Source organism: Pseudorasbora parva, chromosome 3 (genome assembly GCF_024679245.1).
Source record: "Pseudorasbora parva isolate DD20220531a chromosome 3, ASM2467924v1, whole genome shotgun sequence".
Classification (NCBI taxonomy): Eukaryota; Metazoa; Chordata; class Actinopteri; order Cypriniformes; family Gobionidae; genus Pseudorasbora; species Pseudorasbora parva.
Window position 1 is genome coordinate 49,371,236 of NC_090174.1, and position 24,404 is coordinate 49,395,639.

General features: G+C 39.4%; 1 protein-coding gene and 1 long non-coding RNA gene across 6 annotated transcripts in view; both read left to right on the forward strand.

Moving 5' to 3' along the window:
• si:dkey-215k6.1 (transmembrane protein 132C) overlaps window positions 1-24,404 on the forward strand; it is a 296,798-nt gene that overhangs the window by 231,794 nt on the left and 40,600 nt on the right. For all 4 annotated transcript variants that reach the window (XM_067439361.1, XM_067439363.1, XM_067439364.1 and 1 more), the window contains one exon: window positions 23,628-23,771. In XM_067439361.1, coding sequence (XP_067295462.1) covers window positions 23,628-23,771 — 144 coding nt within the window. The remainder of the gene's footprint in view (window positions 1-23,627; window positions 23,772-24,404) is intronic.
• On the forward strand, window positions 9,410-19,477 carry LOC137072029 (uncharacterized). 2 transcript variants are annotated; one of them, XR_010904587.1, is made up of 3 exons: window positions 9,410-9,528; window positions 9,963-10,038; window positions 18,925-19,477. It is a non-coding gene; the product is annotated as an uncharacterized lncRNA (long non-coding RNA). The 2 variants fall into 2 exon arrangements; XR_010904588.1 differs by having other exon boundaries at window positions 9,414-9,547.

The window sequence follows — 24,404 nt, forward strand, 5'->3', positions numbered from 1 at the left end:
GCGCTACAACCAACCAGAGCAACGAAGGTGAAGCAGAGCTTGTTGATAGATTAAACATTCGCTGTATCCGGTCAACAAAACCCCGAACACATCTTCCCTTTTTAAGAATGACTTCAGTGCCGTTCTTTGTTCTTTTCTCAGAGAAAACCAACTCCAAGTCTTCCAGAGTCGTGGTCAAAGCTGATTCGAAAGACCACCGTTCGCCAGTTTCTGTGTTAACTAGAAGCACGCAAACGCAACTTGCATTATGGCCCCGCCCACCGACTCGATACACGATGTGATTGGCCCGGCAAGAGTTTGGGGATTACAGCTCAGAAGGCTATTGAGAGTTGCTAGACGACACTCGTGGGCAGATTAGATTTGCTGCCACTAGGGTGCGTCTAGATTTCTAAGCTAAGTTATCATTGCTTTATTGTCAACATGTCGAACTGTAACATACGCTAACATTTTTAAAACCACGAATTCTCAATTTAAAAATTCTAAAACCGTGGCTAAACATTAAATTCGAATTGATAAAAAAAAATCTGGAAAATTGTCCATCCCTATTTCACTCACAAAACAGTGTTTCCCTGAGAAACGTTGCCAGGGGTTCTCAACTCTGGCTATATTAAGCTGCAGTTTCCTCCAACCGTAATTATACACATCTGAAAAATCTAATCAAGGCTTTCCAGTCTGCTAGAGAGTTATAGGCAGGTGAGTTTGATCTGGGATGGAGCTAAACTCTGCAGGAACGTACATCAGAGTTGAGGACCCTTGCTTCAGGTAAACCTTTGAATGACAGTGTAAATTCTTGTTAATATCATTCTACAGAAGAACTACAATAATGCTTATTCTAATTCTGTCAGTTTCTTAGCTTTTATGCTCTGTCCTGCATTGTGCTATTTGTTCTGTCCCGACGTGCTACAGATACACAGCTCTGCGGTGGGGAATCTTCTTGGATTAGTTGAATGATGCAGGCTTATGCTCCTTCTGATGCTTTATTGATTGGGCTTCGGTCTGCCCCTGGAGATGGCTGCTCTCTGGACTGCAGTGACGGATCCTGTTGTTTGAGGGTTACGGTTCAATGCTGCCTAAACCGCAGCCTGTGTGGTGAGGTCATTTGTGGTTGTCAGAGTAATTGGGCAGAGCACGGAGGTTTGAAGACACACCGCATTCGCAATCAAATCTTGCGGATCATTTTCACAATGATATTTTTAATCATTAGGCCATTTTTTTCTATGTCTCTTCTTGGCAATTAAAATCATAATTTGGCCCAAAATCATTCGTATTTCTCATTTCTCGTTTCATTAATAAAACACAGATCACAACCCTTTCGTTCACTGCAACCAATTATAACAAAATTCCTATCCTCCATCCAATATCTGTGCTAAAGGCATCTGATTGATGGTTTGTTATTTACTGTGGAGAAACTTTAGCCTCTGTACACAGACATTCTCAGTTTTATAGCTTTTGCGTTCGTCACCCATTGCCCATCTGATCCAATCCTCCATCCAGCCTCTATTTAGGGGAGGAAACACGACCCATAAATCACCACTGTGCCCACAGACACCTCTCTTCTCTTAACGCTTTGTGATATATATGGACCTGTGCGCTATAGCTGCCGTTATGGCAGGAGGGGCTCATGGAAAATTGGATATCAAGGCAAAGGGGAAAAACAGGAAATGGGCTTAAGGATAGCAATGTGATTGGGCCTGGGGGCAAGAGAGCAGAAATTAGCATAAGATGCACAGTAGGATACGGAGATTGGCCCAGAACATGACAGCTGCATAGTAATTATTGCCCCTACTCTTTTCTCATAAATTCACAACGGGCTGTTGCATGAACACTAGCCCTTTTAATGGCACAATTCCCACTGCAGTCTGGGAGGTGAAAGACTAGACGCTGTAACACATGAAATTCAGCTTCGCATTAATTTTTTTCTGTATTGCTGTTAGACAGAAAAGCACATATAATGAAACTTTGTTCCGCTTGTTTATAAATATTGCCAATTAAATGTTAAATATATTGGTGCAGAGTGGACGAAGTCAGCAGGTTATATATTTATCTCGTGGCCATCTGTTTGTTTATGAGTGAAGATTCAGTTAATAACCTAAAAAACTAAAGCAATGAAGTTCACATTTGCAAGTTAACAATGATGTAGAGGAGTTGAGCCAAAATTGAAAGATTCTTTCAGTTGCTTTATATGAGAAACAAACCAACTTTTAAGAATCAACCTTTCTTATATAAGACATAAGATATAAATATTAGTATAATAAAATGGAATTGACTGTTGCTTATTTATTTCATTATTATTTGTGGCAATGGAGCGAGTAACCTGCTCACCACACCAGCTCTGGAAGGAAAAAAGTTGTGACGACAGTGCCAGACAAGTATATGTTGTGTTTGTTGATGTTTATATGCGGCAGTCTTCACTCCTATTATCCTTCCGGAGCTCATCCGCGAGACTTAAGACCAATGTTGCATGCAGGTGACATGGTAAAGTTTACAATACGGGTGGACTAATATGAATTAGTTCATGCTTGACTAATGCATGGATAATCTTGAGTTAATGTATATGATTCATAAAGAACTAAACCATGTATTAAATGATTACTACATCAGCAGCCAGAGATGGCACCAAGTCACGCATGTGCAAGTCTCAAGTAAGTCTCAATTATTTTTTTGCTGGGCAAGTCAAGTCAAGTCACAGGCTATGTCAAGACAAGTCAAGTCAAGTCACAGGCTATGTCAAGACAAGTCAAGTCAAGTCACAGGCTATGTCAAGTCAAGTCCTGTAGTAGGTCAAGTCAAGTCCAAGTCAAGTCACCTAAATATTGTAATTTTACCTGCAGAATCTGATCTTAATAAAGTGAAAAGACAAGATATAAGTAACTGTCAGTGAATTACAGTAATTTGGATTTGCATTGTAAATACTCATGTTCAGTAAAATACATCATGGAATCAAACCAATTTTCACTTCTGCCAACAGTGTTTGAAATTTTTGAAATTTTCAACATTGAGTCCATTTAAAAATTAAAGGGTTAGTTCACCCAAAAATGAAACTGATGTCATTAACTCCTCACCCTAATGTCATTCCACCCCCGTAAGACATCTTCACAACATCTTCAGAACACAGTTTAAGATATTTTATATTTTAGTCCCAGAGCATATGCAGTCTATGCACACTTTACAGTCCATGTCCAGAAAGGCAATAAAAACATCATCAAAGTTGTCCATATGTGACATCAGTTGGTTGATTAGAATCTCTTGAAGCATCGAAAATACATTTTGGTCCAAAAATAACAAACCCATGACTTTATTGATAATTGTCTTCTCTTCCGCGGTTGTTTTCAAACCTCAAATAAAGATTCAAACGCCATGAATCAGTGAATCGATCAATGATTCGGATCACCAATGTCACATGATTTCAGCAGTTTGGATCACTTACCAACCTGCTGAAATCACGGGACACTGGCGATCCGACTCTTTATTTGAGGTTTGAAAAACGGGGAAGAGAAGACAATGCTGAATTAAATCGTAGTTTTTGTTATTTTTGGACCAAAATGTATTTTTGATGCTTCAAGAGATTCGAATCAACCAACTGGTGTCCTGCCCTCTGGCTGACATGTTGATGTGATATCTGATCTAAGTGGGCGTGGTGTGTGTAAGGTACGAGAGGGCATGACTGATGATAGTGTCGTGATCATGACGATGATTTTATTTTTGTCAAGTCACAAATCATAAAAATAGCGACTCGAGTCGACTCGAGTCCAAGTCACCAAGTCACAAGTCCCCATGTCTGTCAGCAAATAATGAACGTTTTATACGATTGATCGATTGATTAAGTAATCATTATAATGTTAGTTAAATGTGACATATTCTATTAAATCCCTAATGACATATTATAGTAATTAATCATGTAAATTCATATGTTAATCACCACAATGGTGAAGCCATGCATTTCAACTTTCAGTTGTTTGCTTTAATTTATCATTAGCTAACGATTTGCAAAGGTATCATTATGTTATGACTTTACTTGACTTTACATCTGATTTACTTTTTTTTTTCATCTCATCCTTGCCAAGAAAAGTACCATGAAAAAATGACGAACCTAATTAGCTTACTTTGTTTTGATGGGGATTTTCATTAACATATAAAAAAAGTAAATAGTGTTTCAGTGTCTTTATTATTAATATTTTTTTTGTTGATGTTTGTGTTTTTTGGAACATTCTGCCAAATTACTAGAGGAATACAAAGTGAGTTTAGATTAATTAGATTAATTAGGTGTTATCTCCATGGCCAAGTTTGGTTTGTCTTGTTATGAAGTATGCTGCAGCCAGTTATGACTGCTTTGCTTCTTACAGCAAGTTTGTATGGAGTTAGAAAATGGGTAAATTGTTGTTTAATTGTCAGCACAGAGGTGTAAACATAGAACTGAATATGCCGGCTATTTCAATAAAATCTCGCAAGAAAAAAGAGAAAAAAAGAAAATTAAGCCCGCTTTGCCAAGCCCACAGGGTTTGGCAAATTTGGAAATAAAATCCCCCAGTTTCAGTTGCTAGTCTCTCCGTTACAACCCACTCACACATACCAAGCCAAACTGACAAAACAAGTATCATTGCATATGCCAGGTTATGCAATAGAGAGAGAAAAATACATGCTTTCACAAATGTCTGAGCATTTACACATCATCCTGCATTACTGTTGGCTTGCATTTATTCAAATGTATTTTTCATTCCACAAAGAGACAGTTTTCAAATGTATTGATATTTGATGATTTGTAATGCTGCTTTTTGTGTTTCTCCATGTGTGGGAATGCAATCTAATGAACTCTGAAATGGACTCTCTTTCAATGTTTGGGCTATATAAGAAAAGGACATTTTCTTATTGATTGTGGGAACAAAAATCTGTAATATTTTATTAGATCTAATAACCCAGTCTGTGGTGAATGGATGGATTTTCCCCCTACCGGTTGAGTCGATAGCAAGGTATCCTCATTACTCATTCACAGTACTTAAACTGAAGTGACTGACCCCTAGAGGATAATAGCTGAGCTAAACATCATTTTTTAGGTCATTTTTTTTATTGTATTCATATTTTAAAAGACCAAGTAGGGGCAAGCTGGGCGTCACCATCTTGTGAGCGAGTCATCGCTTGTCACTCCCGGATAGCAGAAAATGGGCAAAAAGGCGGGATGTGGGCGGAGCTTATGTGACGCAATGACTATAAACGGCAGATAAATGGCACTTGTAACCACGCCCTTAATTATGCAGAACTTTAAGGCTTTATATAACGTAAACAAATGAGTTATACAAAAATTCACCCTCCTCACAGTTGTCATGAAGATCAAAATTAGCCATATAGGCCAAAACCACAATTTGTACAAGGCTGCAAACATGTTTTTTTCTGCTGCAAAGTTGAGAATTTTAACATGGGGCTCAATGAGATTCTGCTCCCTTCTGGAGCCTGCCTCTAGTGGCCAGTTAAGGAATTTCAGTTTACATTACTTCCATATTGGCTTCAAGAGAGATCACGGGAGGTTGCCGCTTGGTTTTAACATGTAACCCAACCCCTAAACCTACCCATTGGTGTGAACATGATATAAAACACAGGATATAACATACGACTGCATCCACGAGTTATTCAAAAAAGTGAAATAATCCAAGTTTTCTGAGGTCAAACGATTGATTTGTATGAAGAAAATCCCCAAAAGCGAAATGCATCTCCATCCACCGAAGATCATGAACACATCAAATTTCAAATATTACCGCCCGTTACGTCAGATTTCATAGTGAAATTGCATTGGCTCTCGTATGTCTTGTGACCAATTGCGTCATTACGTCAGCATTGATTGTAAAATGTCATTGGCTCTCCTGTGTCTTGTGATCGATTGCGTCATGCTCAAAAGTCTTTTGAATTATTTGAATGAGATATGAATGAGTTTGTTCACAGGGAAGCGCGATCATCATTTCAGCGATTAGACAATGTATGATTTCAGAAAACTTGGAATGCAACATGAGTTAATACTTTTATACTGTTTTGCAATAAATGTCAGTTGTTTGAATAAATACTTGTAACTGTACATATATTTTCCTGTTATGTGTTTTATATTGTTAAGATGTGGGTAGGTTTAGGGTAGGAGTTGGGTTAGTTGCTCCAAAACATAAAAGTAGCCTTTAAATATTAATAAAATCATGTCTGCTTTTACAAACGCAAAGAATTAAATGCGTCTGTGTATGACGGCAAAGGTTTCTCATTGAAATAAATGAAGCACCCAGCACATCGAAAAATGACGCCTAGGGGCACCTTTAGCGTCTTCATTGTGATGCGGAAGGCACTTGACCATGCTTCGAATTTTGACGCCTTGGGAGTGAGAATGGGTTGCAAATACACAACGTTTTTTTTCCGCGGATGGCCCTGTATGAGGTCATAAAGGGCGGAATTCCTTGTATGGGCACTTCTAGATGAGCGCATGCACACATCAACCAGAACAAGAGCAAAATGAACACACTTTTTAGTTTTATAAGTTGTATAAGCTTTAGTTTTTATAACATATTTTTAGTTTATGGTATTTGCAAATTATGCATACAGATATTTAGGTCATTTGAGAGCATAGGGAAACTAACTCTAACTACGTCATTTGCATCGTTTTGTGGGAGTTGACTGGCACTAAAGTGTTCTTTTGGCATAATTTGTTGCAATTGTCTGCAGAATCCTTTTTCGCCAAAAATTGTTATTAGTTGAAATAATATGAACTGATGGTTTCAGCAAAAGCATACCATTGATAACAACCTCGCAACTCACAGTAGGTCTATGGAGAAAATAATGGGATTTTTATTTCTGAAACCTGACTTTTGTACTAGCAGAGGGAAGCACAAAGGTATTACAAGGAGGGTTTTGGAAACCTGTGAGGAAACAAACAATCCTGGTGCAGGAACAGTATACTGCTAATACAATCATATATTGATGAATCACCATTGCTAGTCTGTATTTTAGTTCACCTATATCACCTATACTCAGTATTGTGAACTATTAAGTAAAGTGACACACACCCCCATAAAAACACACAAAAAAGACATTATATCTACATTGATTCAGTTTGAGAAGTCTTTATTCTTTCCAGCAGGATATATTTTTGTTGCTTGTTGTTTATGCGACACTAATCGTTATGCATTTCCTCTGAAAAGTCTTCTTGTGCTAAGTAGATCTAATAAGTCATCTCTGTTTCCAGCACTTATAAAATGCATTCGGCACAGACAGGTGACCAGTCAAAGAGCGTTATCCATGCCTTTGTCTGACCGAGCTCGCATTCCGCTACCGCGCTTCCCATTTGACAGAGACGATTTATAATGTCACGCCGACACCCGTAAAGTACAAGCTACACTGTAAAAAAAACACGTAATTTTACGGTAATAGTCTGTATTTTTTTACAGAATTTTCCTGTTTTTTCATTATACAGTGAAATGCCTGTTGTTTTACAGATATTTGCTGTAATTTATATTTTGACTATTAAATTTACGGGAATTCCTTGTATTTTGGTATTACATCAAATTTCCGTTTTTTAAGAGGAAATTTCTGTATTTTTACATAAGTTTGATTAATATTTTACAGATTTTTTCTGTAAAAATAGAAAACAGGAAATTAATGTATACTGTAAAAAAACACGTAATTTTACGGTAATAGTCTGTATTTTTTTACAGAATTTTCCTGTTTTTTCACTATACAGTGAAATGCCTGTTGTTTTACAGATATTTGCTGTAATTTATATTCTGACTATTAAATTTACGGGAATTCCTTGTATTTTGGTATTACATCAAATTTCCGTTTTTTAAGAGGAAATTTTTGTATTTTTACATAAGTTTGATTAATATTTTACAGATTTTTTCTGTAAAAATAGAAAAAAGGAAATTAATGTATACTGTAAAAAAACGTAATTTTACAGTAATAGTCTGTTTTTTTACAGAATTGTCCTGTTTTTTCATACAGTGAAATGCCTGTTGTTTTACAGATATTTGCTGTAATTTATATTTTGACTATTAAATTTACGGAAATTGCTTGTATTTTGGTATTACATCAAATTTCCGTTTTTTAAGAGGAAATTTCTGTATTTTTACATAAGTTTGATTTATATTTTACAGATTTTTTTCTGTAAAAATAGAAAAAAGGAAATGAATGTATATATATATATATATATATATATATATATATATATATATATATATATATATATATATATATATATATATATAATTATATATTTAGTTTTTCACATAAACACTGGAATTGGCCTACATATGCAAATGTATCAACACTTCAGAAATAATATTTTTATATTATATAGTTTAATATTTGTATAATATTTTATAATTAATAAAACACATTTTAATACATTCAAAAATAATGTATATTTACATAACATTAATTAATAGATGAGTGTATATATGTAGCCTACCTTTTATAGAAATGAAAAAAAAAGGTTTATGGAATTTGTCTTTTAGTTTAATTATTTGCTTTTTAAATAATTATAAGATTATTTAATAATATAATAATGTGTGTATGTACGTCATTTCGTGTTTGCGTAAAAGAGCTGGTAAATCGGGTAAATCAGTCTTTGAAGTTAACAGACTTCCATCACTACTGCAACTGATCACATCTTGTTCCGCTTGTCAAAAGTAAGCCTATGTCTGCTGCGTTTGGTGTTTTATTACGCATTTATTTTCATAATATCGTAAAATAAAATAATATAATAACACTTTCTTACTTTAAGTACGATGATATTTAAATGACAGTCATAAAGATTTTAAATATTCGAACCGAAGGAATTCCCGCCTTCGCGCAAGGATACATTCCCTTCTAAGCACACAGTGGGGCAACTGCGCGTACGACAGGATTCACTTGACCTTCAGCTTTGCCGTGGCCCGTCAATCTTGGATGATGTGAGGCGCAAATGAAATAAACAGGTAAAGTGCATGTATTTTAATAAAAAAAAAAAAAATGTTTTACCGCTTTGAATCGTGTTGACTGTGTTTATATTAAACTTGGGCTCAGCCCGTTAACGTAATGATTTAAATTCTTTATAATGTTTAAACTTTATAATGTTAAGGCTTCAGGTGATGGTACCGTGTAACGTTAGTTTTGTATCTTAACTTACTTTATAGTTTTATTTTTAGCTTTCTGTTGCATTTTGTTACCAAATGCTATTTTTCCGTCGTCTAAAAGCTCAAAAATGCCGTCGACGAAATAGGGCGATTTTTTTCCCCGTCGACGGCTATTTGGCAATAAGTTTACCTCAGGTGAAAAACGGCATTTTTTAAGCTTAGACGACGCATACATCCGACTATATAACTTACAAGTAGTCAGTTTTAGACGTCGTCTAAGCTCAAAAAATGCAGTTTTTCACCTAAGGGAAAAATTATTTGACAAAAAGCCGTCAACGGAAAAAATCTCGCTGTTTCGTCGACATGTCCCATACACTTAACGTTACACGCTTGTTTTTGTCTCTCCCTGCAGATAAGTTGAGAGCTGCCAGAGTCAAGATCAGGAAGAAAGGTGATCGTTGTTGCACCATGTAAATATGTTTGCAGATTACACTTGTAATAGTTGTAGTGTTTCAGTGAAAACTCTAAAAGGTTATGTAACGTTAACATCAAGCACTACACAGAAATGAGCCACATTACCTAACTTATATGCATGTTGCATGACATGCTTCAGAAATTACAGCGCGTAGGCAGTCATCTTCATCAATAAGTCTCTGAAAAAATACTATGGCTGCATGGATCTGCTTGGTTACAAATATTCTTAAAATATCTTCCTTTGTGTTCAGGAATAATTAATGACTGAATTTTTGTATTAACTAACCCTTAATAAGAAAATAAGCAATCAATTAAGCAATCAATTCTTTGTTTATATGATTTTACCGGATGTGTATTACTCTTGCAAAATATATTACTCAACATGAGTCTTGTATTATGTGCTTTATTAAGGTCAAAGTGATGTCTGATAGCCCTTCAAGCAACTCAAATGCAGCCTGTGGCATTCTTGATAGAATGTCCCTTTCTGGTGAGTACATGGTGTACTATATAGTGATTTTTGGGAAATTATGATGTCATAATACATTTATTGTATTAATTTACATTTATTGCATTTATATGTAAAGAATTTGTAGGGTCCGCATCCTCACTTACACTCACACGCGCATCCTCACAAACACGCGCATCCTGACAAACACTCACACGCGCATCCTCACAAACACGCGCATCCTGACAAACACTCACACGCGTATCCTCACATACACTCACACGCGCATCCTCATATACACTCACACGCCCATCCTCACTTACACTCACACGCGCATCCTCACAAACACGCGCATCCTGACAAACACTCACACGCGCATCCTCACAAACACGCGCATCCTGACAAACACTCACACGCGTATCCTCACATACACTCACACGCGCATCCTCATATACACTCACACGCCCATCCTCACTTACACTCACACGCGCATCCTCACAAACACGCGCATCCTGACAAACACTCACACGCGCATCCTCACAAACACGCGCATCCTGACAAACACTCACACGCGCATCCTCACAAACACGCGCATCCTCACAAACACGCGCATCCTGACAAACACTCACACGCGTATCCTCACATACACTCACACGCGCATCCTCATATACACTCACACGCCCATCCTCACATACACTCACACGCGCATCCTCACATACACTCACACGCGCATCCTCACACTCGCATCCTCACATACACTCTCACGCGCATCCTCACATACACTCTCACGCGCATCCTCACACACACTCTCACGCGCATCCTCACATACACTCACACGCGCATCCTCACATACACTCTCACGCGCATCCTCACATACACTCACACGCGCATCCTGACAAACACTCACACGCGTATCCTCACATACACTCACACGCGCATCCTCATATACACTCACACGCCCATCCTCACATACACTCACACGCGCATCCTCACATACACTCACACGCGCATCCTCACACTCGCATCCTCACATACACTCTCACGCGCATCCTCACATACACTCTCACGCGCATCCTCACACACACTCTCACGCGCATCCTCACATACACTCACACGCGCATCCTCATATACACTCACACGCCCATCCTCACATACACTCACACGCGCATCCTCACATACACTCACACGCGCATCCTCACACTCGCATCCTCACATACACTCTCACGCGCATCCTCACATACACTCTCACGCGCATCCTCACACACACTCTCACGCGCATCCTCACACACACTCACGCGCATCCTCACATACACTCTCACGCGCATCCTCACATACACTCACACGCGCATCCTCACATACACTCTCACGCGCATCCTCACATACACTCTCACGCGCATCCTCACACAAACTCTCACGCGCATCCTCACACACACTCTCACGCGCATCCTCACACACACTCTCACGCGCATCCTCACATACACTCTCACGCGCATCCTCACATACACTCTCACGCGCATCCTCACATACACTCTCACGCGCATCCTCACATACACTCTCACGCGCATCCTCACATACACTCACACGCGCATCCTCACATACACACTCACACGCGCATCCTCACATACACACTCACACGCGCATCCTCACATACACACTCACACGCGCATCCTCACATACACACTCACACGCGCATCCTCACATACACACTCACACGCGCATCCTCACATACACACTCACACGCGCATCCTCACATACACACTCACGCGCATCCTCACTTACACTCACACGCGCATCCTCACATACACACTCACGCGCATCCTCACATACACACTCACGCGCATCCTCACTTACACTCACACGCGCATCCTCACATACACACTCACGCGCATCCTCACTTACACTCTCACGCGCATCCTCACTTACACTCTCACGCGCATCCTCACATACACTCTCACGCGCATCCTCACATACACTCTCACGCGCATCCTCACATACACACTCAAACACGCATCCTCACATACACACTCACGCGCATCCTCACATACACACTCGCGCGCATCCTCACATACACACTCGCGCGCATCCTCACATACACACTCGCGCGCATCCTCACATACACACTCGCGCGCATCCTCACATACACACTCGCGCGCATCCTCACATACACACTCGCGCGCATCCTCACTTACACACTCGCGCGCATCCTCACATACACTCACGCGCATCCTCACATACACACTCGCGCGCATCCTCACATACACACTCGCGCGCATCCTCACTTACACACTCGCGCGCATCCTCACATACACACTCACGCGCATCCTCACATACACACTCACGCGCATCCTCACTTACACTCACACGCGCATCCTCACATACACACTCACGCGCATCCTCACATACACACTCACGCGCATCCTCACTTACACACTCACGCGCATCCTCACATACACACTCACGCGCATCCTCACATACACTCTCACGCGCATCCTCACATACACTCTCACGCGCATCCTCACATACACACTCACGCGCATCCTCACTTACACTCACACGCGCATCCTCACATACACACTCACGCGCATCCTCACATACACTCTCACGCGCATCCTCACATACACTCACGCGCATCCTCACTTAGACTCGCGCATCCTCACATACACTCACGCGCGCATCCTCACATACACTCACGCGCGCATCCTCACATACACTCACGCGCGCATCCTCACTTAGACTCACGCGCGCATCCACACCTAGACTCTTGCATCCTCGCATACACTCTCACACGCATCCTCACTTAGACTCGCACATCCTCACTTAGACTCGCACATCCTCACTTAGACTCAAGCGCGCATCCACACTTAGACTCTTGCATCCTCGCATACACTCTCACGCGCATCCTCACTTAGACTCGCACATCCTCACTTAGACTCACATGCATCCTCACTTACACTGACGCGCGGATCCTCACTTACACTCACGCGCATCCTCACATACACTCACACGCGGATCCTCACTCTCATACGCATCCTCACATACACTCACACGCGCATCCTCACTTACTCTCATTCGCATCCTCACATACACTCACACGCGCATCCTCACTTACTCTCACACGCATCCTCACTTACTCATGCGCATCCTCACTTACACTCATGCGCATCCTCACTTACACTCATGCGCATCCTCACTTACTCACGCGCATCCTCACTTACACTCACACGCGCATCCTCACTTACTCACGCGCATCCTCACTTACACTCATGCGCATCCTCACTTACACTCACACGCGCATCCTCACTTACACTCATGCGCATCCTCACTTACTCTCACACGCATCCTCACTTACACTCATGCGCATCCTCACTTACACTCACACGCGCATCCTCACTTACACTCATGCGCATCCTCACTTACTCATGCGCATCCTCACTTACTCACGCGCATCCTCACTTACACTCATGCGCATCCTCACTTACACTCACACGCGCATCCTCACTTACACTCATGCGCATCCTCACTTACACTTACGCATCCTCACTTACACTCACACGCATCCTCACTTACACTCACACGCGCATCCTCACTTAGACTCGCGCATCCTCACTTACACTTACGCACATCCTCACTTACACTCACACGCGCATCCTCACTTACACTCACACGCGCATCCTCACTTACACTCACACGCATCCTCACTTACACTCACACGCGCATCCTCACTTAGACTCGCGCATCCTCACTTACACTTACGCACATCCTCACTTACACTCACGCGCGCATCCTCACTTACTCATGCGCATCCTCACTTACTCACGCGCATCCTCACTTACACTCACACGCATCCTCACTTACACTCACACGCGCATCCTCACTTAGACTCGCGCATCCTCACTTACACTTACGCACATCCTCACTTACATTCACACGCGCATCCTCACTTAGACTCGCGCATCCTCACATACACTTACGCACATCCTCACTTACACTCATACGCATCCTCACTTACACTCACACGCACATCCTCACTTACACTCATACGCATCCTCACTTACACTCATACGCATCCTCACTTACACTCACGCGCATCCTCACTTACACTCACGCGCATCCTCACTTACACTCAAACGCATCCTCACTTACTCACGCGCATCCTCACTTACACTCACGCGCATCCTCACTTACACTCACGCGCATCCTCACTTACTCACGCGCATCCTCACTTACTCACGCACATCCTCACTTACGCTCACGCGCATCCTCACTTACACTCACACGCGCATCCTCACTTACACTCATACGCATCCTCACTTACACTCATACGCATCCTCACTTACACTCACGCGCATCCTCACTTACACTCATACGCATCCTCACTTACACTCACGCGCATCCTCACTTAGACTCACGCGCATCTTCACTTATGCTGCGTTCACACCGCACGCGAATGACGCAAATATATTGCGGTATTCGCGCGAAGATGGACGCGTGAACAATTTGAATCCATTCGCGCGTGAAATTCGCTTCATTCGCGTGTGACATTCACTACACAACAGACGTGAATTTGCGTCATGGGAGGGGGTTCTGCCAGGCAGCGGCAGTCGGCAGAAGGACTAGCCGAGTTAAGGCTGCTCTCACCGAGGTTGATGAGCGCTGAGCTCCGGTGATCGCCTGGGTCTCACACCTCCGAAAACACCAGATCAAATTTTCAAATAGGAGCTCTCTTAATAAATAAATCACATATTTGAGCTTTAAACAACTACATTCTCACCTGAACAACTATTAAAACTACATTTTGTGACACAATACAGCAGTATTTTTAAATTACTCTGGCCTCAGGGTTTCCCCAATGGGTTTCCCATCCGTCACTTCACCACGTGACAGCAGTAAGCAGGCTCCTCATTGGTTAACGCGGCGCGAATATCCACCAAAGTTCAGATTTTTCAACTTGAGCGATTCGCGCGAATCACGCGTTCAAAACGCTCAATTCGCGTGATCATTGCCGCGTCATTCGCGCCGCAGAATGCCTATTCGCGTTGCTGCATTGACTTAACATGGAAATCACTCGTGCGAATTGCGTCATTCGCGTGCGGTGTGAACTAGGGATGTCAATTTTCACAAATTCCCATGATCGATCGTTGTTTAAATTAACGATCAATTAATCGATTAATCGTTAACCATAATACTGAAATATGCGTCTACAGCATGACAGTAAGCCTATGTGCAATGCTGCTCAAAACGTCTACAATGTTCTTCACCAAATGAATGAGAAGGATTTTTTTTATCTAAACAAAGGGCTATGGGATTGTAAGATTAGTCGATGTTATTTATAATTTAATTTAATTACTTATTTAATAACCGAATATAACATGTAATACAACACGAACGCCGCCTCAGATCTGTTATTCAGAATTTGTGGACGCACTTGCAAGAGCAACGTGCTGAAACGTCACCTAAACCCAGTTAATTCAAAACGATTTATTAAAATATTGTTTTCATTAATGTTATGTAATGTGATAGTTAGGGCTGCAGCTATCGATTCTTTTTGTAATCGATTAATCTACCACTTAATCGATCGATTAATCGGATAATAATTACTTTTTCTTTATTAAAGAGCAATAAGAGACAATAAGACGGGTATCTTAAAATTAACATCAATTTTGTTTTCTTTTTAGAAAAAATAAGTTTTATTGCTGAAATTGCATACATTAACTGTGAAACTAAACAATTTTAATGCATACAATTGCCATATTAAATAAAAATCTATTTCAAATTACTTTAAAAAGGTAAACATAGTTCAATCTAAAACTAAACCTACAACCAATAAATCTAAATAGTAGTAATATAAATAACAATAATGCCAATATAAATATAAATATTCTATAAATTCTATATAATATAAATATTCTAATATTCTATAAATATTCTATAAATAATATAAATAACCAAACATTGTATTATGTTGTGCAACTTAACTTTCATGTTTCAGCTTCAGCTCAGGCATGACATGAGCATTTACTGTCTTATTTACTCCTTTACTGAAGCAAAACATATTGGACAGGTTAACTTGGAATACGAGATGTGCGGATCCGCTCTATCGTCACCGAATCAGCTGTTAGAAGCAAGCCATTCCACCCTCCCGCACCCGGTATTCACAACTTCAAATCCTCCGTGTTAAGCGCGATGCTATCGTCACATATTAGCTACACTGAATAAGGTTGCTAAACAAAACAAAAAAACTTATTTGGCAAAATTACATTTACATAAGGGTCGACTTACACGGAGGAATAACCGCTAGACCGTGATCAAACGCGAGATATGTTTAATTCAGTTACATCACACATGCTGGTCTTTTGAGCTAATCATCCATCATTGTAACAAAGCTTGTTTTAAGTTAGTAGCTATAAATATGATTAAAGTGTGATTAAATTACACAAATCTATGAAAGCACGCAGCTCTGAGCTCTGAAAGCACGGGCGCTACTCATCACAAACGCGCGCGCGTTACAGCTTGTTCTAATGTTTGTTGCGCCTAGTATTGAAAACATCTAATGATGCATTTCGAAGATATTATCAAGTAGGATATATAAAGTCTCATTAAAGATTTCACACACATCACAATGACGGTGATATGTGCCAAGCTGCAAACTCCATCGCGTTCATGTGTTTGGAGTTGCTCGTATCTCCTCAGCTGACGCGTGAACTGCCTCAAATGAAACTTAATGTTCAGCGCCGCATCCTGAAGCTCAACACACAGTTGTCTTCATTTAAAAACAGCGATATTAAATGATATGACCAGTGCTGATGCCCGCCCGCTCTCTCTCTCTCTCTCGCATTGCGGTCTTTGATCTCGACATGAGCTGAAAACGAAAGTTAAAGAACGACACGCATTCATTGCGTTTTAGCGTGATATGAGAGTTCCGCGTCTTTATTAAAATCAACATATTAACGATTTCTCTCATCCACCTGCAATTTTTGGGATGTTTACGCACCTGAACCGCGGATATAACCGCTATCCGCTCATACTCCGAGTCCTTACACAAAAATGTCTTTCTGCAATATCTGTGTGTAGTTAAATGGACTAAGCGAAGCGTCGAGGCAGATGATTTTGCCTCGAGGATTTTTTTGATTCGATTAATTCGAGTTACTCGATGAATCGTTTCAGCCCTAGTGATAGTCCCAATCAAAGTTATTATTAGTCGTGCGTTGCTGTTTGACCTGCGCGAGCTGAAGCCGATGCGCTGAATCAACACTGGTAAGTTACACTGAAACTTTGCTAGCACGTTAACTCAACAAAAAGCTTCCTATATGAGATTAATCAGATTTATATAAAGTTAACAAAATGTTACAAATTATATATCTTCACAAAATGATGCGAATGGACAAGTGAACTTGAATTGAGTTGCTGATATTCATATGCAGAATGGGAGACGCGTGGCGTTCACGCGCTCTAGGAACAACGCTCTGAACACGGCACCTAAACCCGATGACTTTACAACCATTTATTAAAATTGTGTTCTCATTTGTTATATAATATGACTGTCCCAATCATCGTTATTATGCATTGCTCTGTATGCGCTAAAGCCGAAGCACTGAATGAAAACCAGCCATCACTGACTGAAGCCATTTGTTAGTGCGTTTTATTTCGCTGAAAGAAACGCATCCTATATGATTGATCACATATATAACGTCACAAAATAAATGTAATATTACAAATTACTTCAGCACAATCTGATGCGAATGCACAAGTGAACTTGAACTAAGTTACATGCGTTAGTCAGAATGCGTGACTCATGTTGTGCATGCGCTCTTCCTGGATCAACGTAATGAAACACACGGCAAATAAACCCAAATACTTAACAATCACAATGTTTTATTACAATAGTGTTCTCATTAATGTTGTGTAATATGACAGTCCCAATCAGTCATTATTAGTGCTGTTGGAGCTGCACGCTGAAGCTGATCACCGCCACGCTTTTACTACCGCTCACCTCTAACGTAATTATTAACCAAATGCATCCTTATGAGATAAATCAGCTAAAGATAGGCCTGAACAAAATAAACACAATATTACAACTTACATTTGCGCAAAACAAAAGGCTGCGAATGCACATGCAAGCTTGCAGTCATGATGAAGGAGTAACTCCAGCTGTAAAATGGTTCCAAATAGAACTTTTTTTCCTCCCGTTTCCTCACGCACGCGCATGACCCTGCTTAATCGATGATCGATAAGTCTTATCGATCAAATGTCTTATCGACAATTAATCGATCATCGATTAATCTTTGACATCCCTAGTGTGAACGCAGCATTAAGGGGGTCGCACACCGGACGCGGAGCTCGGCGGCGCGCCTTGTCTTTAAAATTCGAACACATTGTTTTCAATGAGTGTACGCACACCGGTGGCGTCATTCGGCCTTCTAAATCCTGCCGCGCCACAGAGCGCCATTTCAAGGCTTTATATTAAAAGTATATTATCGTTAAGGTATACTGATTTCAACCTTTGCTACAAGACAAATTTGTTTTACATTCTGAGTTCAACAGCTTGAATAAAGTCTAAACATATTTTGGGGAAATGTATAATAAACGTAGCCTTTTAAAATGTGCGCGTCCAGTGTGCGATACCTGAGACGCTGCGCGGCGCGCCGCCGAGCTCCGCGTCCGGTGTCCGACCCCCTTTAGACTCACGCGCATCCTCACATACACTCACACGCGCATCCTCACTTAGACTCGCGCATCCTCACTTACACTCATACGCATCCTCACTTACTCACGCGCATCCTCACACTCACGCGCATCCTCACACTCGCGCATCCTCACTTACACTCACACGCATCCTCACATACACTCACATGCGCATCCTCACTTAGACTCGCGCATCCTCACATACACTCAATGATTTATTACTGAGGTTTCTTTTCTCTCTCACAGATGCCTTTTCAAGATAAACCCTGAGACGGGATCAAAAGTCGAGATAGAAGAACACGTCAAGAAAGGAACTGGCAGTCAGTCTAAAGGTTCTTTCGTTGATGAGCAGAATTGTGGATTATGGATGGATGGAGTAAAAACTTTCGTAAGCGTGTCAAATCTCTCTTTATTACCATAGAGAAATTCTTGAGTGTTACAGACTTTTTCGTGATTTAATTATTTTATTTTCATGACTCATCTGTTGATGAGACAAATCCACTTTTTCGTCATATATGTGTATAACAAATTGCTATTGTACAATATCTTACATTGTTGCAGTTATTATTAAAAAAAATTGTATTGTTGTAGTTATGAACTAATTGTTATATTGTTAAAGTGTTGAAGTCATGAACTAATTTTATTATTGGTATGCTGCTTTGTTTTTTTTATATTTTTGCAGTTATGATATAACTTTGTATATATAATGTGGTCATTATGAACAAACTATATTGTGATCACATTACTATTTTAAAACAACCTTAAAGTTCAATTTTTTAAATAAAAACTACAAAAACAATCTTTTGCACTCTAGGGTGGTTATTTGAGTTGTAGTAATGTCCAATCTAATTGGTAATTTCATGGTTTTTACATAATTTTCCACAATTTGTAATCCTTATTTTTTTACATAATTTTCTTGTTTAAATATAGAAACTCATATAAATGACAGATAAAACCTGTATTTTGAACTATGGAAAATTACTGTAATTTTACGTGTTGGTTATTTTACAGTTTTTTTCTGGCGTCCCAGCTGCCGGAATATTTCCGTTTTTTTACGGGTTGGTTATTTTCTGTTATTTTACAGTTTTTTTCTGGCGCCCCAGCTGCCGGAATATTTCCGTTTTTTTACGGGTTGGTTATTTTCTGTTATTTTACAGTTTTTTTCTGGCGCCCCAGCTGCCGGAATATTTCTGTTTTTTTACGTGTTGGTTATTTTCTGTTATTTTACAGTTTTTTTCTGGCGCCCCAGCTGCCGGAATATTTCCGTTTTTTTACGTGTTGGTTATTTTCTGTTATTTTACAGTTTTTTTCTGGCGCCCCAGCTGCCGGAATATTTCCGTTTTTTTACGTGTTGGTTATTTTCTGTTATTTTACAGTTTTTTTCTGGCGCCCCAGCTGCCGGAATATTTCCGTTTTTTTACAGGTATTTTTTTTACAGTGTACCTCTTGCTGTAACGGCATCATTCTCTTCTCCTCCACTTGAGGAGTGTGAAATTCATTAGCTGAATGGTTATAAAGAGATTAGGAATGTGACGTAATGGATATCAATTATGATTTATTCAGTCTGGTTGCATGAGAGCTGCAGCTGGATCTCTTGAATATGAAGAGGCGTGCAAGAGTGTGTGTTTGTATGCAGTGTTTGTGTTTGTGTGTATTTTTACGCGGAAGCAGCTCATTCATGCCAAGATACCCGGAGAGGAGCGCTACTTGCAGATTTTAGTGGCTTAATACTGATGTCATCATACAAAATTGGTTTCTTTTTTGTTGAGCTGTGTGGTTGTTTGGCTAATAGATATAGGTCTGGATTGTTTTGATATTTACTGATGTGTTAGCAGTAACACATATGTTTAGAAGCACTCTTAGCTTTATATGTAGCTTAGTGGAATAAAGTAGATATGAACCTATAGGCTTCATTCATTCATCATGTTTATCTGTCACGACGCCATATGAAAAACTGCTCATGTTGCAGCCAGGTAGATTTTTTTCTCCTCTATTGTATTGTGTCTCCTCCTTTCTTTTTATCTTATTCCCATTGCTCTACTAAACACACACACACACACACACACACACACACACACACACACACACACACACACACACACACACACACACACACACACACACACACACACACACACACACAGCTGTTTTTTCATTGTCTCATTCTGTAGCTGTAGTTATGATACACCCCTGGCCTCACGTGTGTAGAAGATCTGTGAGGTTTCTGCCTGCATGATTTTAATGCACATTAAATGCCTAGCCATTCAAGGCTAAACATCTGACAGAGTTTCATAAAATTACAAGTAGTATTCTGTATTAATTTATGAGTCATTGAAGCGAATGCACTAAACAGTTGTGATATTCCTAAGTGGTATTTCAGTGCAAAAACCTGTTACTTATTCACAAACCACCTGCAGTCCAGTCTAAGCAGGTATTAAGATAGCAGCATGGGACTTTCAGCGTGCACCCCCCCCCCCCCCCCCCCCCCAGTGTAATCAAGCTAACTTTTTATGTAAATGTATGTTTATGTAGCCTTATAGATTTGTAACTTATTATTAAAAGTAAGCACTTTTTTACTTGCCGCAATTAACATTTGCACTGTAACATCCCATGGAATGCCAGCCAACTTAATTATTTTAAAGAGATGTTTGTGTACCTAATAAATACCTAATAAAGTTCTTTTATTACTAAAGTAAAATGTGTACAGTAATATTTACAGTAATTGATTGTATAAGTATATTAAACATTAAATATCTGGTTGGATATTTCAGAATTTTAAAATGTATTTGCATCATTATATATACACTACTGTTCAAAAGATGTAAAAAAAAAAAAAGAAATAAGTATTTTGCATTCCCCAAGGCTACATGTATTTGATCAAAAATACAGTAAAAACTATAATATTGTAAAATATTTTATTTAAAATTATGATAATTACTGTTTTCTATTTTAATATATTTCAAAATGTATTTATTCATGTGATGGGAAAGCTGAATTTTCAGCATCATTACTCCAGTCTTCAGTGTCACATGATCCTTCAGATTCTAATATAAAAAGAATTCTGGTTATTATTAGTGTTTAAAATGATTGTGCTGTTTTTTATTTATTTATTTATTTTTATACCTGTTATGGGTCAAGATTCTTTGATGAATAGAAATTGTCTTTTATATATATATGATAAGGCATAACATGTGGATGACGCTAATTATCTTTTCATCACGGCACCTGTTATTGACTGGGATAACATATAGGCAGCAAGTGTTTGCGGCCAAATTGTAATGGCTAGACGACTGGGTCAGAGCATCTCCAAAACTGCAGCTCTTGTGGGGTGTTCCCAGTCTGGAGTGGTCAGTATCTATCAAAAGTGCTCCAAGAAAGGAACATTGGTGAACCAGCTACACCCTGCATGGGCGGTCAAGGCTCATTGATGCACTCCGGGAGTGAAGGCTTCTTATGTGGTCCTATTAAACAAATAATCTTCCGTAGCTTAAATTGCTGAAGTTTACGCTGCTGGTTTTGATAGAAATGTGTCCGAATACACAGTGTATCACAGTTTGTTACGTATGGGGCTGCATAGTTGCAGGCCAGTCAGGGTGTCTAATGCTGACCCCTGTACACCACTGGAAGCACCAACAGTGGAGTCCATGCATTGATGGATCAGGACTGTTTTGGCAGTAAAAGGGGGACCAACACAATATTAATACACACATAACGTTATGCCTGATCAGAATTTTTTGTAAGAGTGTATTTTTTTTTGGTCATTTTAATCTAAATTAAATTCAATAGATCTTCAATAGATCAATTTAATGCATTGTTACTAAATTAATGTATTAATTTATTTTAAAATCTTACTGTAAACTTTTGAATGGTAGTGTGTTTTTATTATACTATTCAATTTGTTTCATGTTTAATACATTGTATAACATGATGCAAATGTGGCAAAGTGACTAGATCTAATATATGAAAGGTGTTTTTGAAACACCATCATTTAAAATAAATAAATAAATAAATAAATAAATAAATAGCATTTCTAAAATAAAATATGTACCATATTAATTACCAACAACCATTTTTTTTAAATATTCCATTAAAATGTGTATTATTATGTAGCAAAAACTAGTTCTAAATAATATACTACAATTTTTTTTATCAATTAAGCTCTTTTTTTTAAATATCCATTCTCTCCTGGTCTCTCTCTGTGTCTATCTGGTGGAGATTTTGAGCTTCTCTTTCTGGATGGCGTAAATGACTCATTATCGCTATGGATACTGCGATAACTGACCTCTCCTCTCGGCATAATTACCAGCCTTTTCATAAAGTTAAAATGTCAATTATGGGCACGACCAGGCCTCCTCCGAGCCCTCGCTCTCATTTTCTGTCTCTCGCGTTTTCTTTTCTCTCCAATAAAGAAGTGTTTTCTCCAGAGAGGAATGTGTTCTCATGCTAAATATTTATGCGGTAAATACTTGGAGATGAATTCAGAGAGACCCAAACCCACATGAAGACCCATTAACCCTCTGAATGTGATGAAATGATTGCATAATTGAGAATATGATAATTAATCTCTGTCAAAGCCAAGCAATCGTGAGATATGAAACATCACAGTGCCAGCCGGCATCAGCTTTACATTAGAGAGACTTGCCTTTTCCTTCACCCCAATTTATTGCATATTGTTATTTTCAAATCAATTTATCTGTGTTTGTGGTGAATTTCAGCTGTATTCCATCCAACATTTTATTAGGAGAGTGAACGGACAGAGCTGAGAAGTTCCCAAAAATTGATTTGGGAAAGTTTCAAATGTATTCAAACGTTATATATATATATTATATTATACATTATATTTATATTATATATTATATATATATATATATATATATATATATATATATTGTATTGGGATTCATTTAAATGTATATATCAATTAAACAGCAAATATCTCTTTCATTTAGGACACAGAGATCCTGAACACAGCAATTCTGACTGGACGGCGCGTTGCCATGCCGGTAAAGGTTGTTTCCGTGGAACAGGATGGAACGGTGAGAGAGGTGGATGATCCTGTGACCTGCGTCTCCACAGATGAGGACGTCCTCAAGGTGAGAGCTCACCGGCTTTATTTTGCGTTACCTTCTTCATCCGCTGCCCCCCGGCTCTCCATCAAAAGTTTAGACAGGAGTGGGGCCTTGCATTGTCAATACATTTCATCTTGCAAAAAGTAGAAGCGACAGGTTCCAGGGTGACTCAGGGAAGCCCAGAGTTGTGGCAGAGAGGAGATGAACAGACAAGAAAAACAGCGGGTGCCTGTGAAAGCTGTTTTTTCCTCCGCAAAGCTTTTCTTTTTAGTGGGTTTGTGTTGCACAAACAGAAATGCACACATGCAGAAAAAAAGACATTTCCAGAACTGATTAATGGTCTGAAAGACAAACGCGAGATGTGTCACATCACATGAACCGTCTGAGCCGATGCAAATTTAGACATGAAAGGTAGCAGAACTGGAAAAGAATGATGGAACTATGAGGACAAAAAATTCTGATGTAACAGGAAGAAACACCTTAAAAGATAAACAAAGCAACCACGTAATACCCATCTGATTATTTCTTCAACTATTATTTTTTATTTCTGCAGTAATTATTGCTGAAGATGTTTACATGCAAACTGCTCATTTTACTGGACTTGTGTTGTATTTAATCTGATTAGTTTTGGGTTCCTCTGATCCCAACTGGACAGAA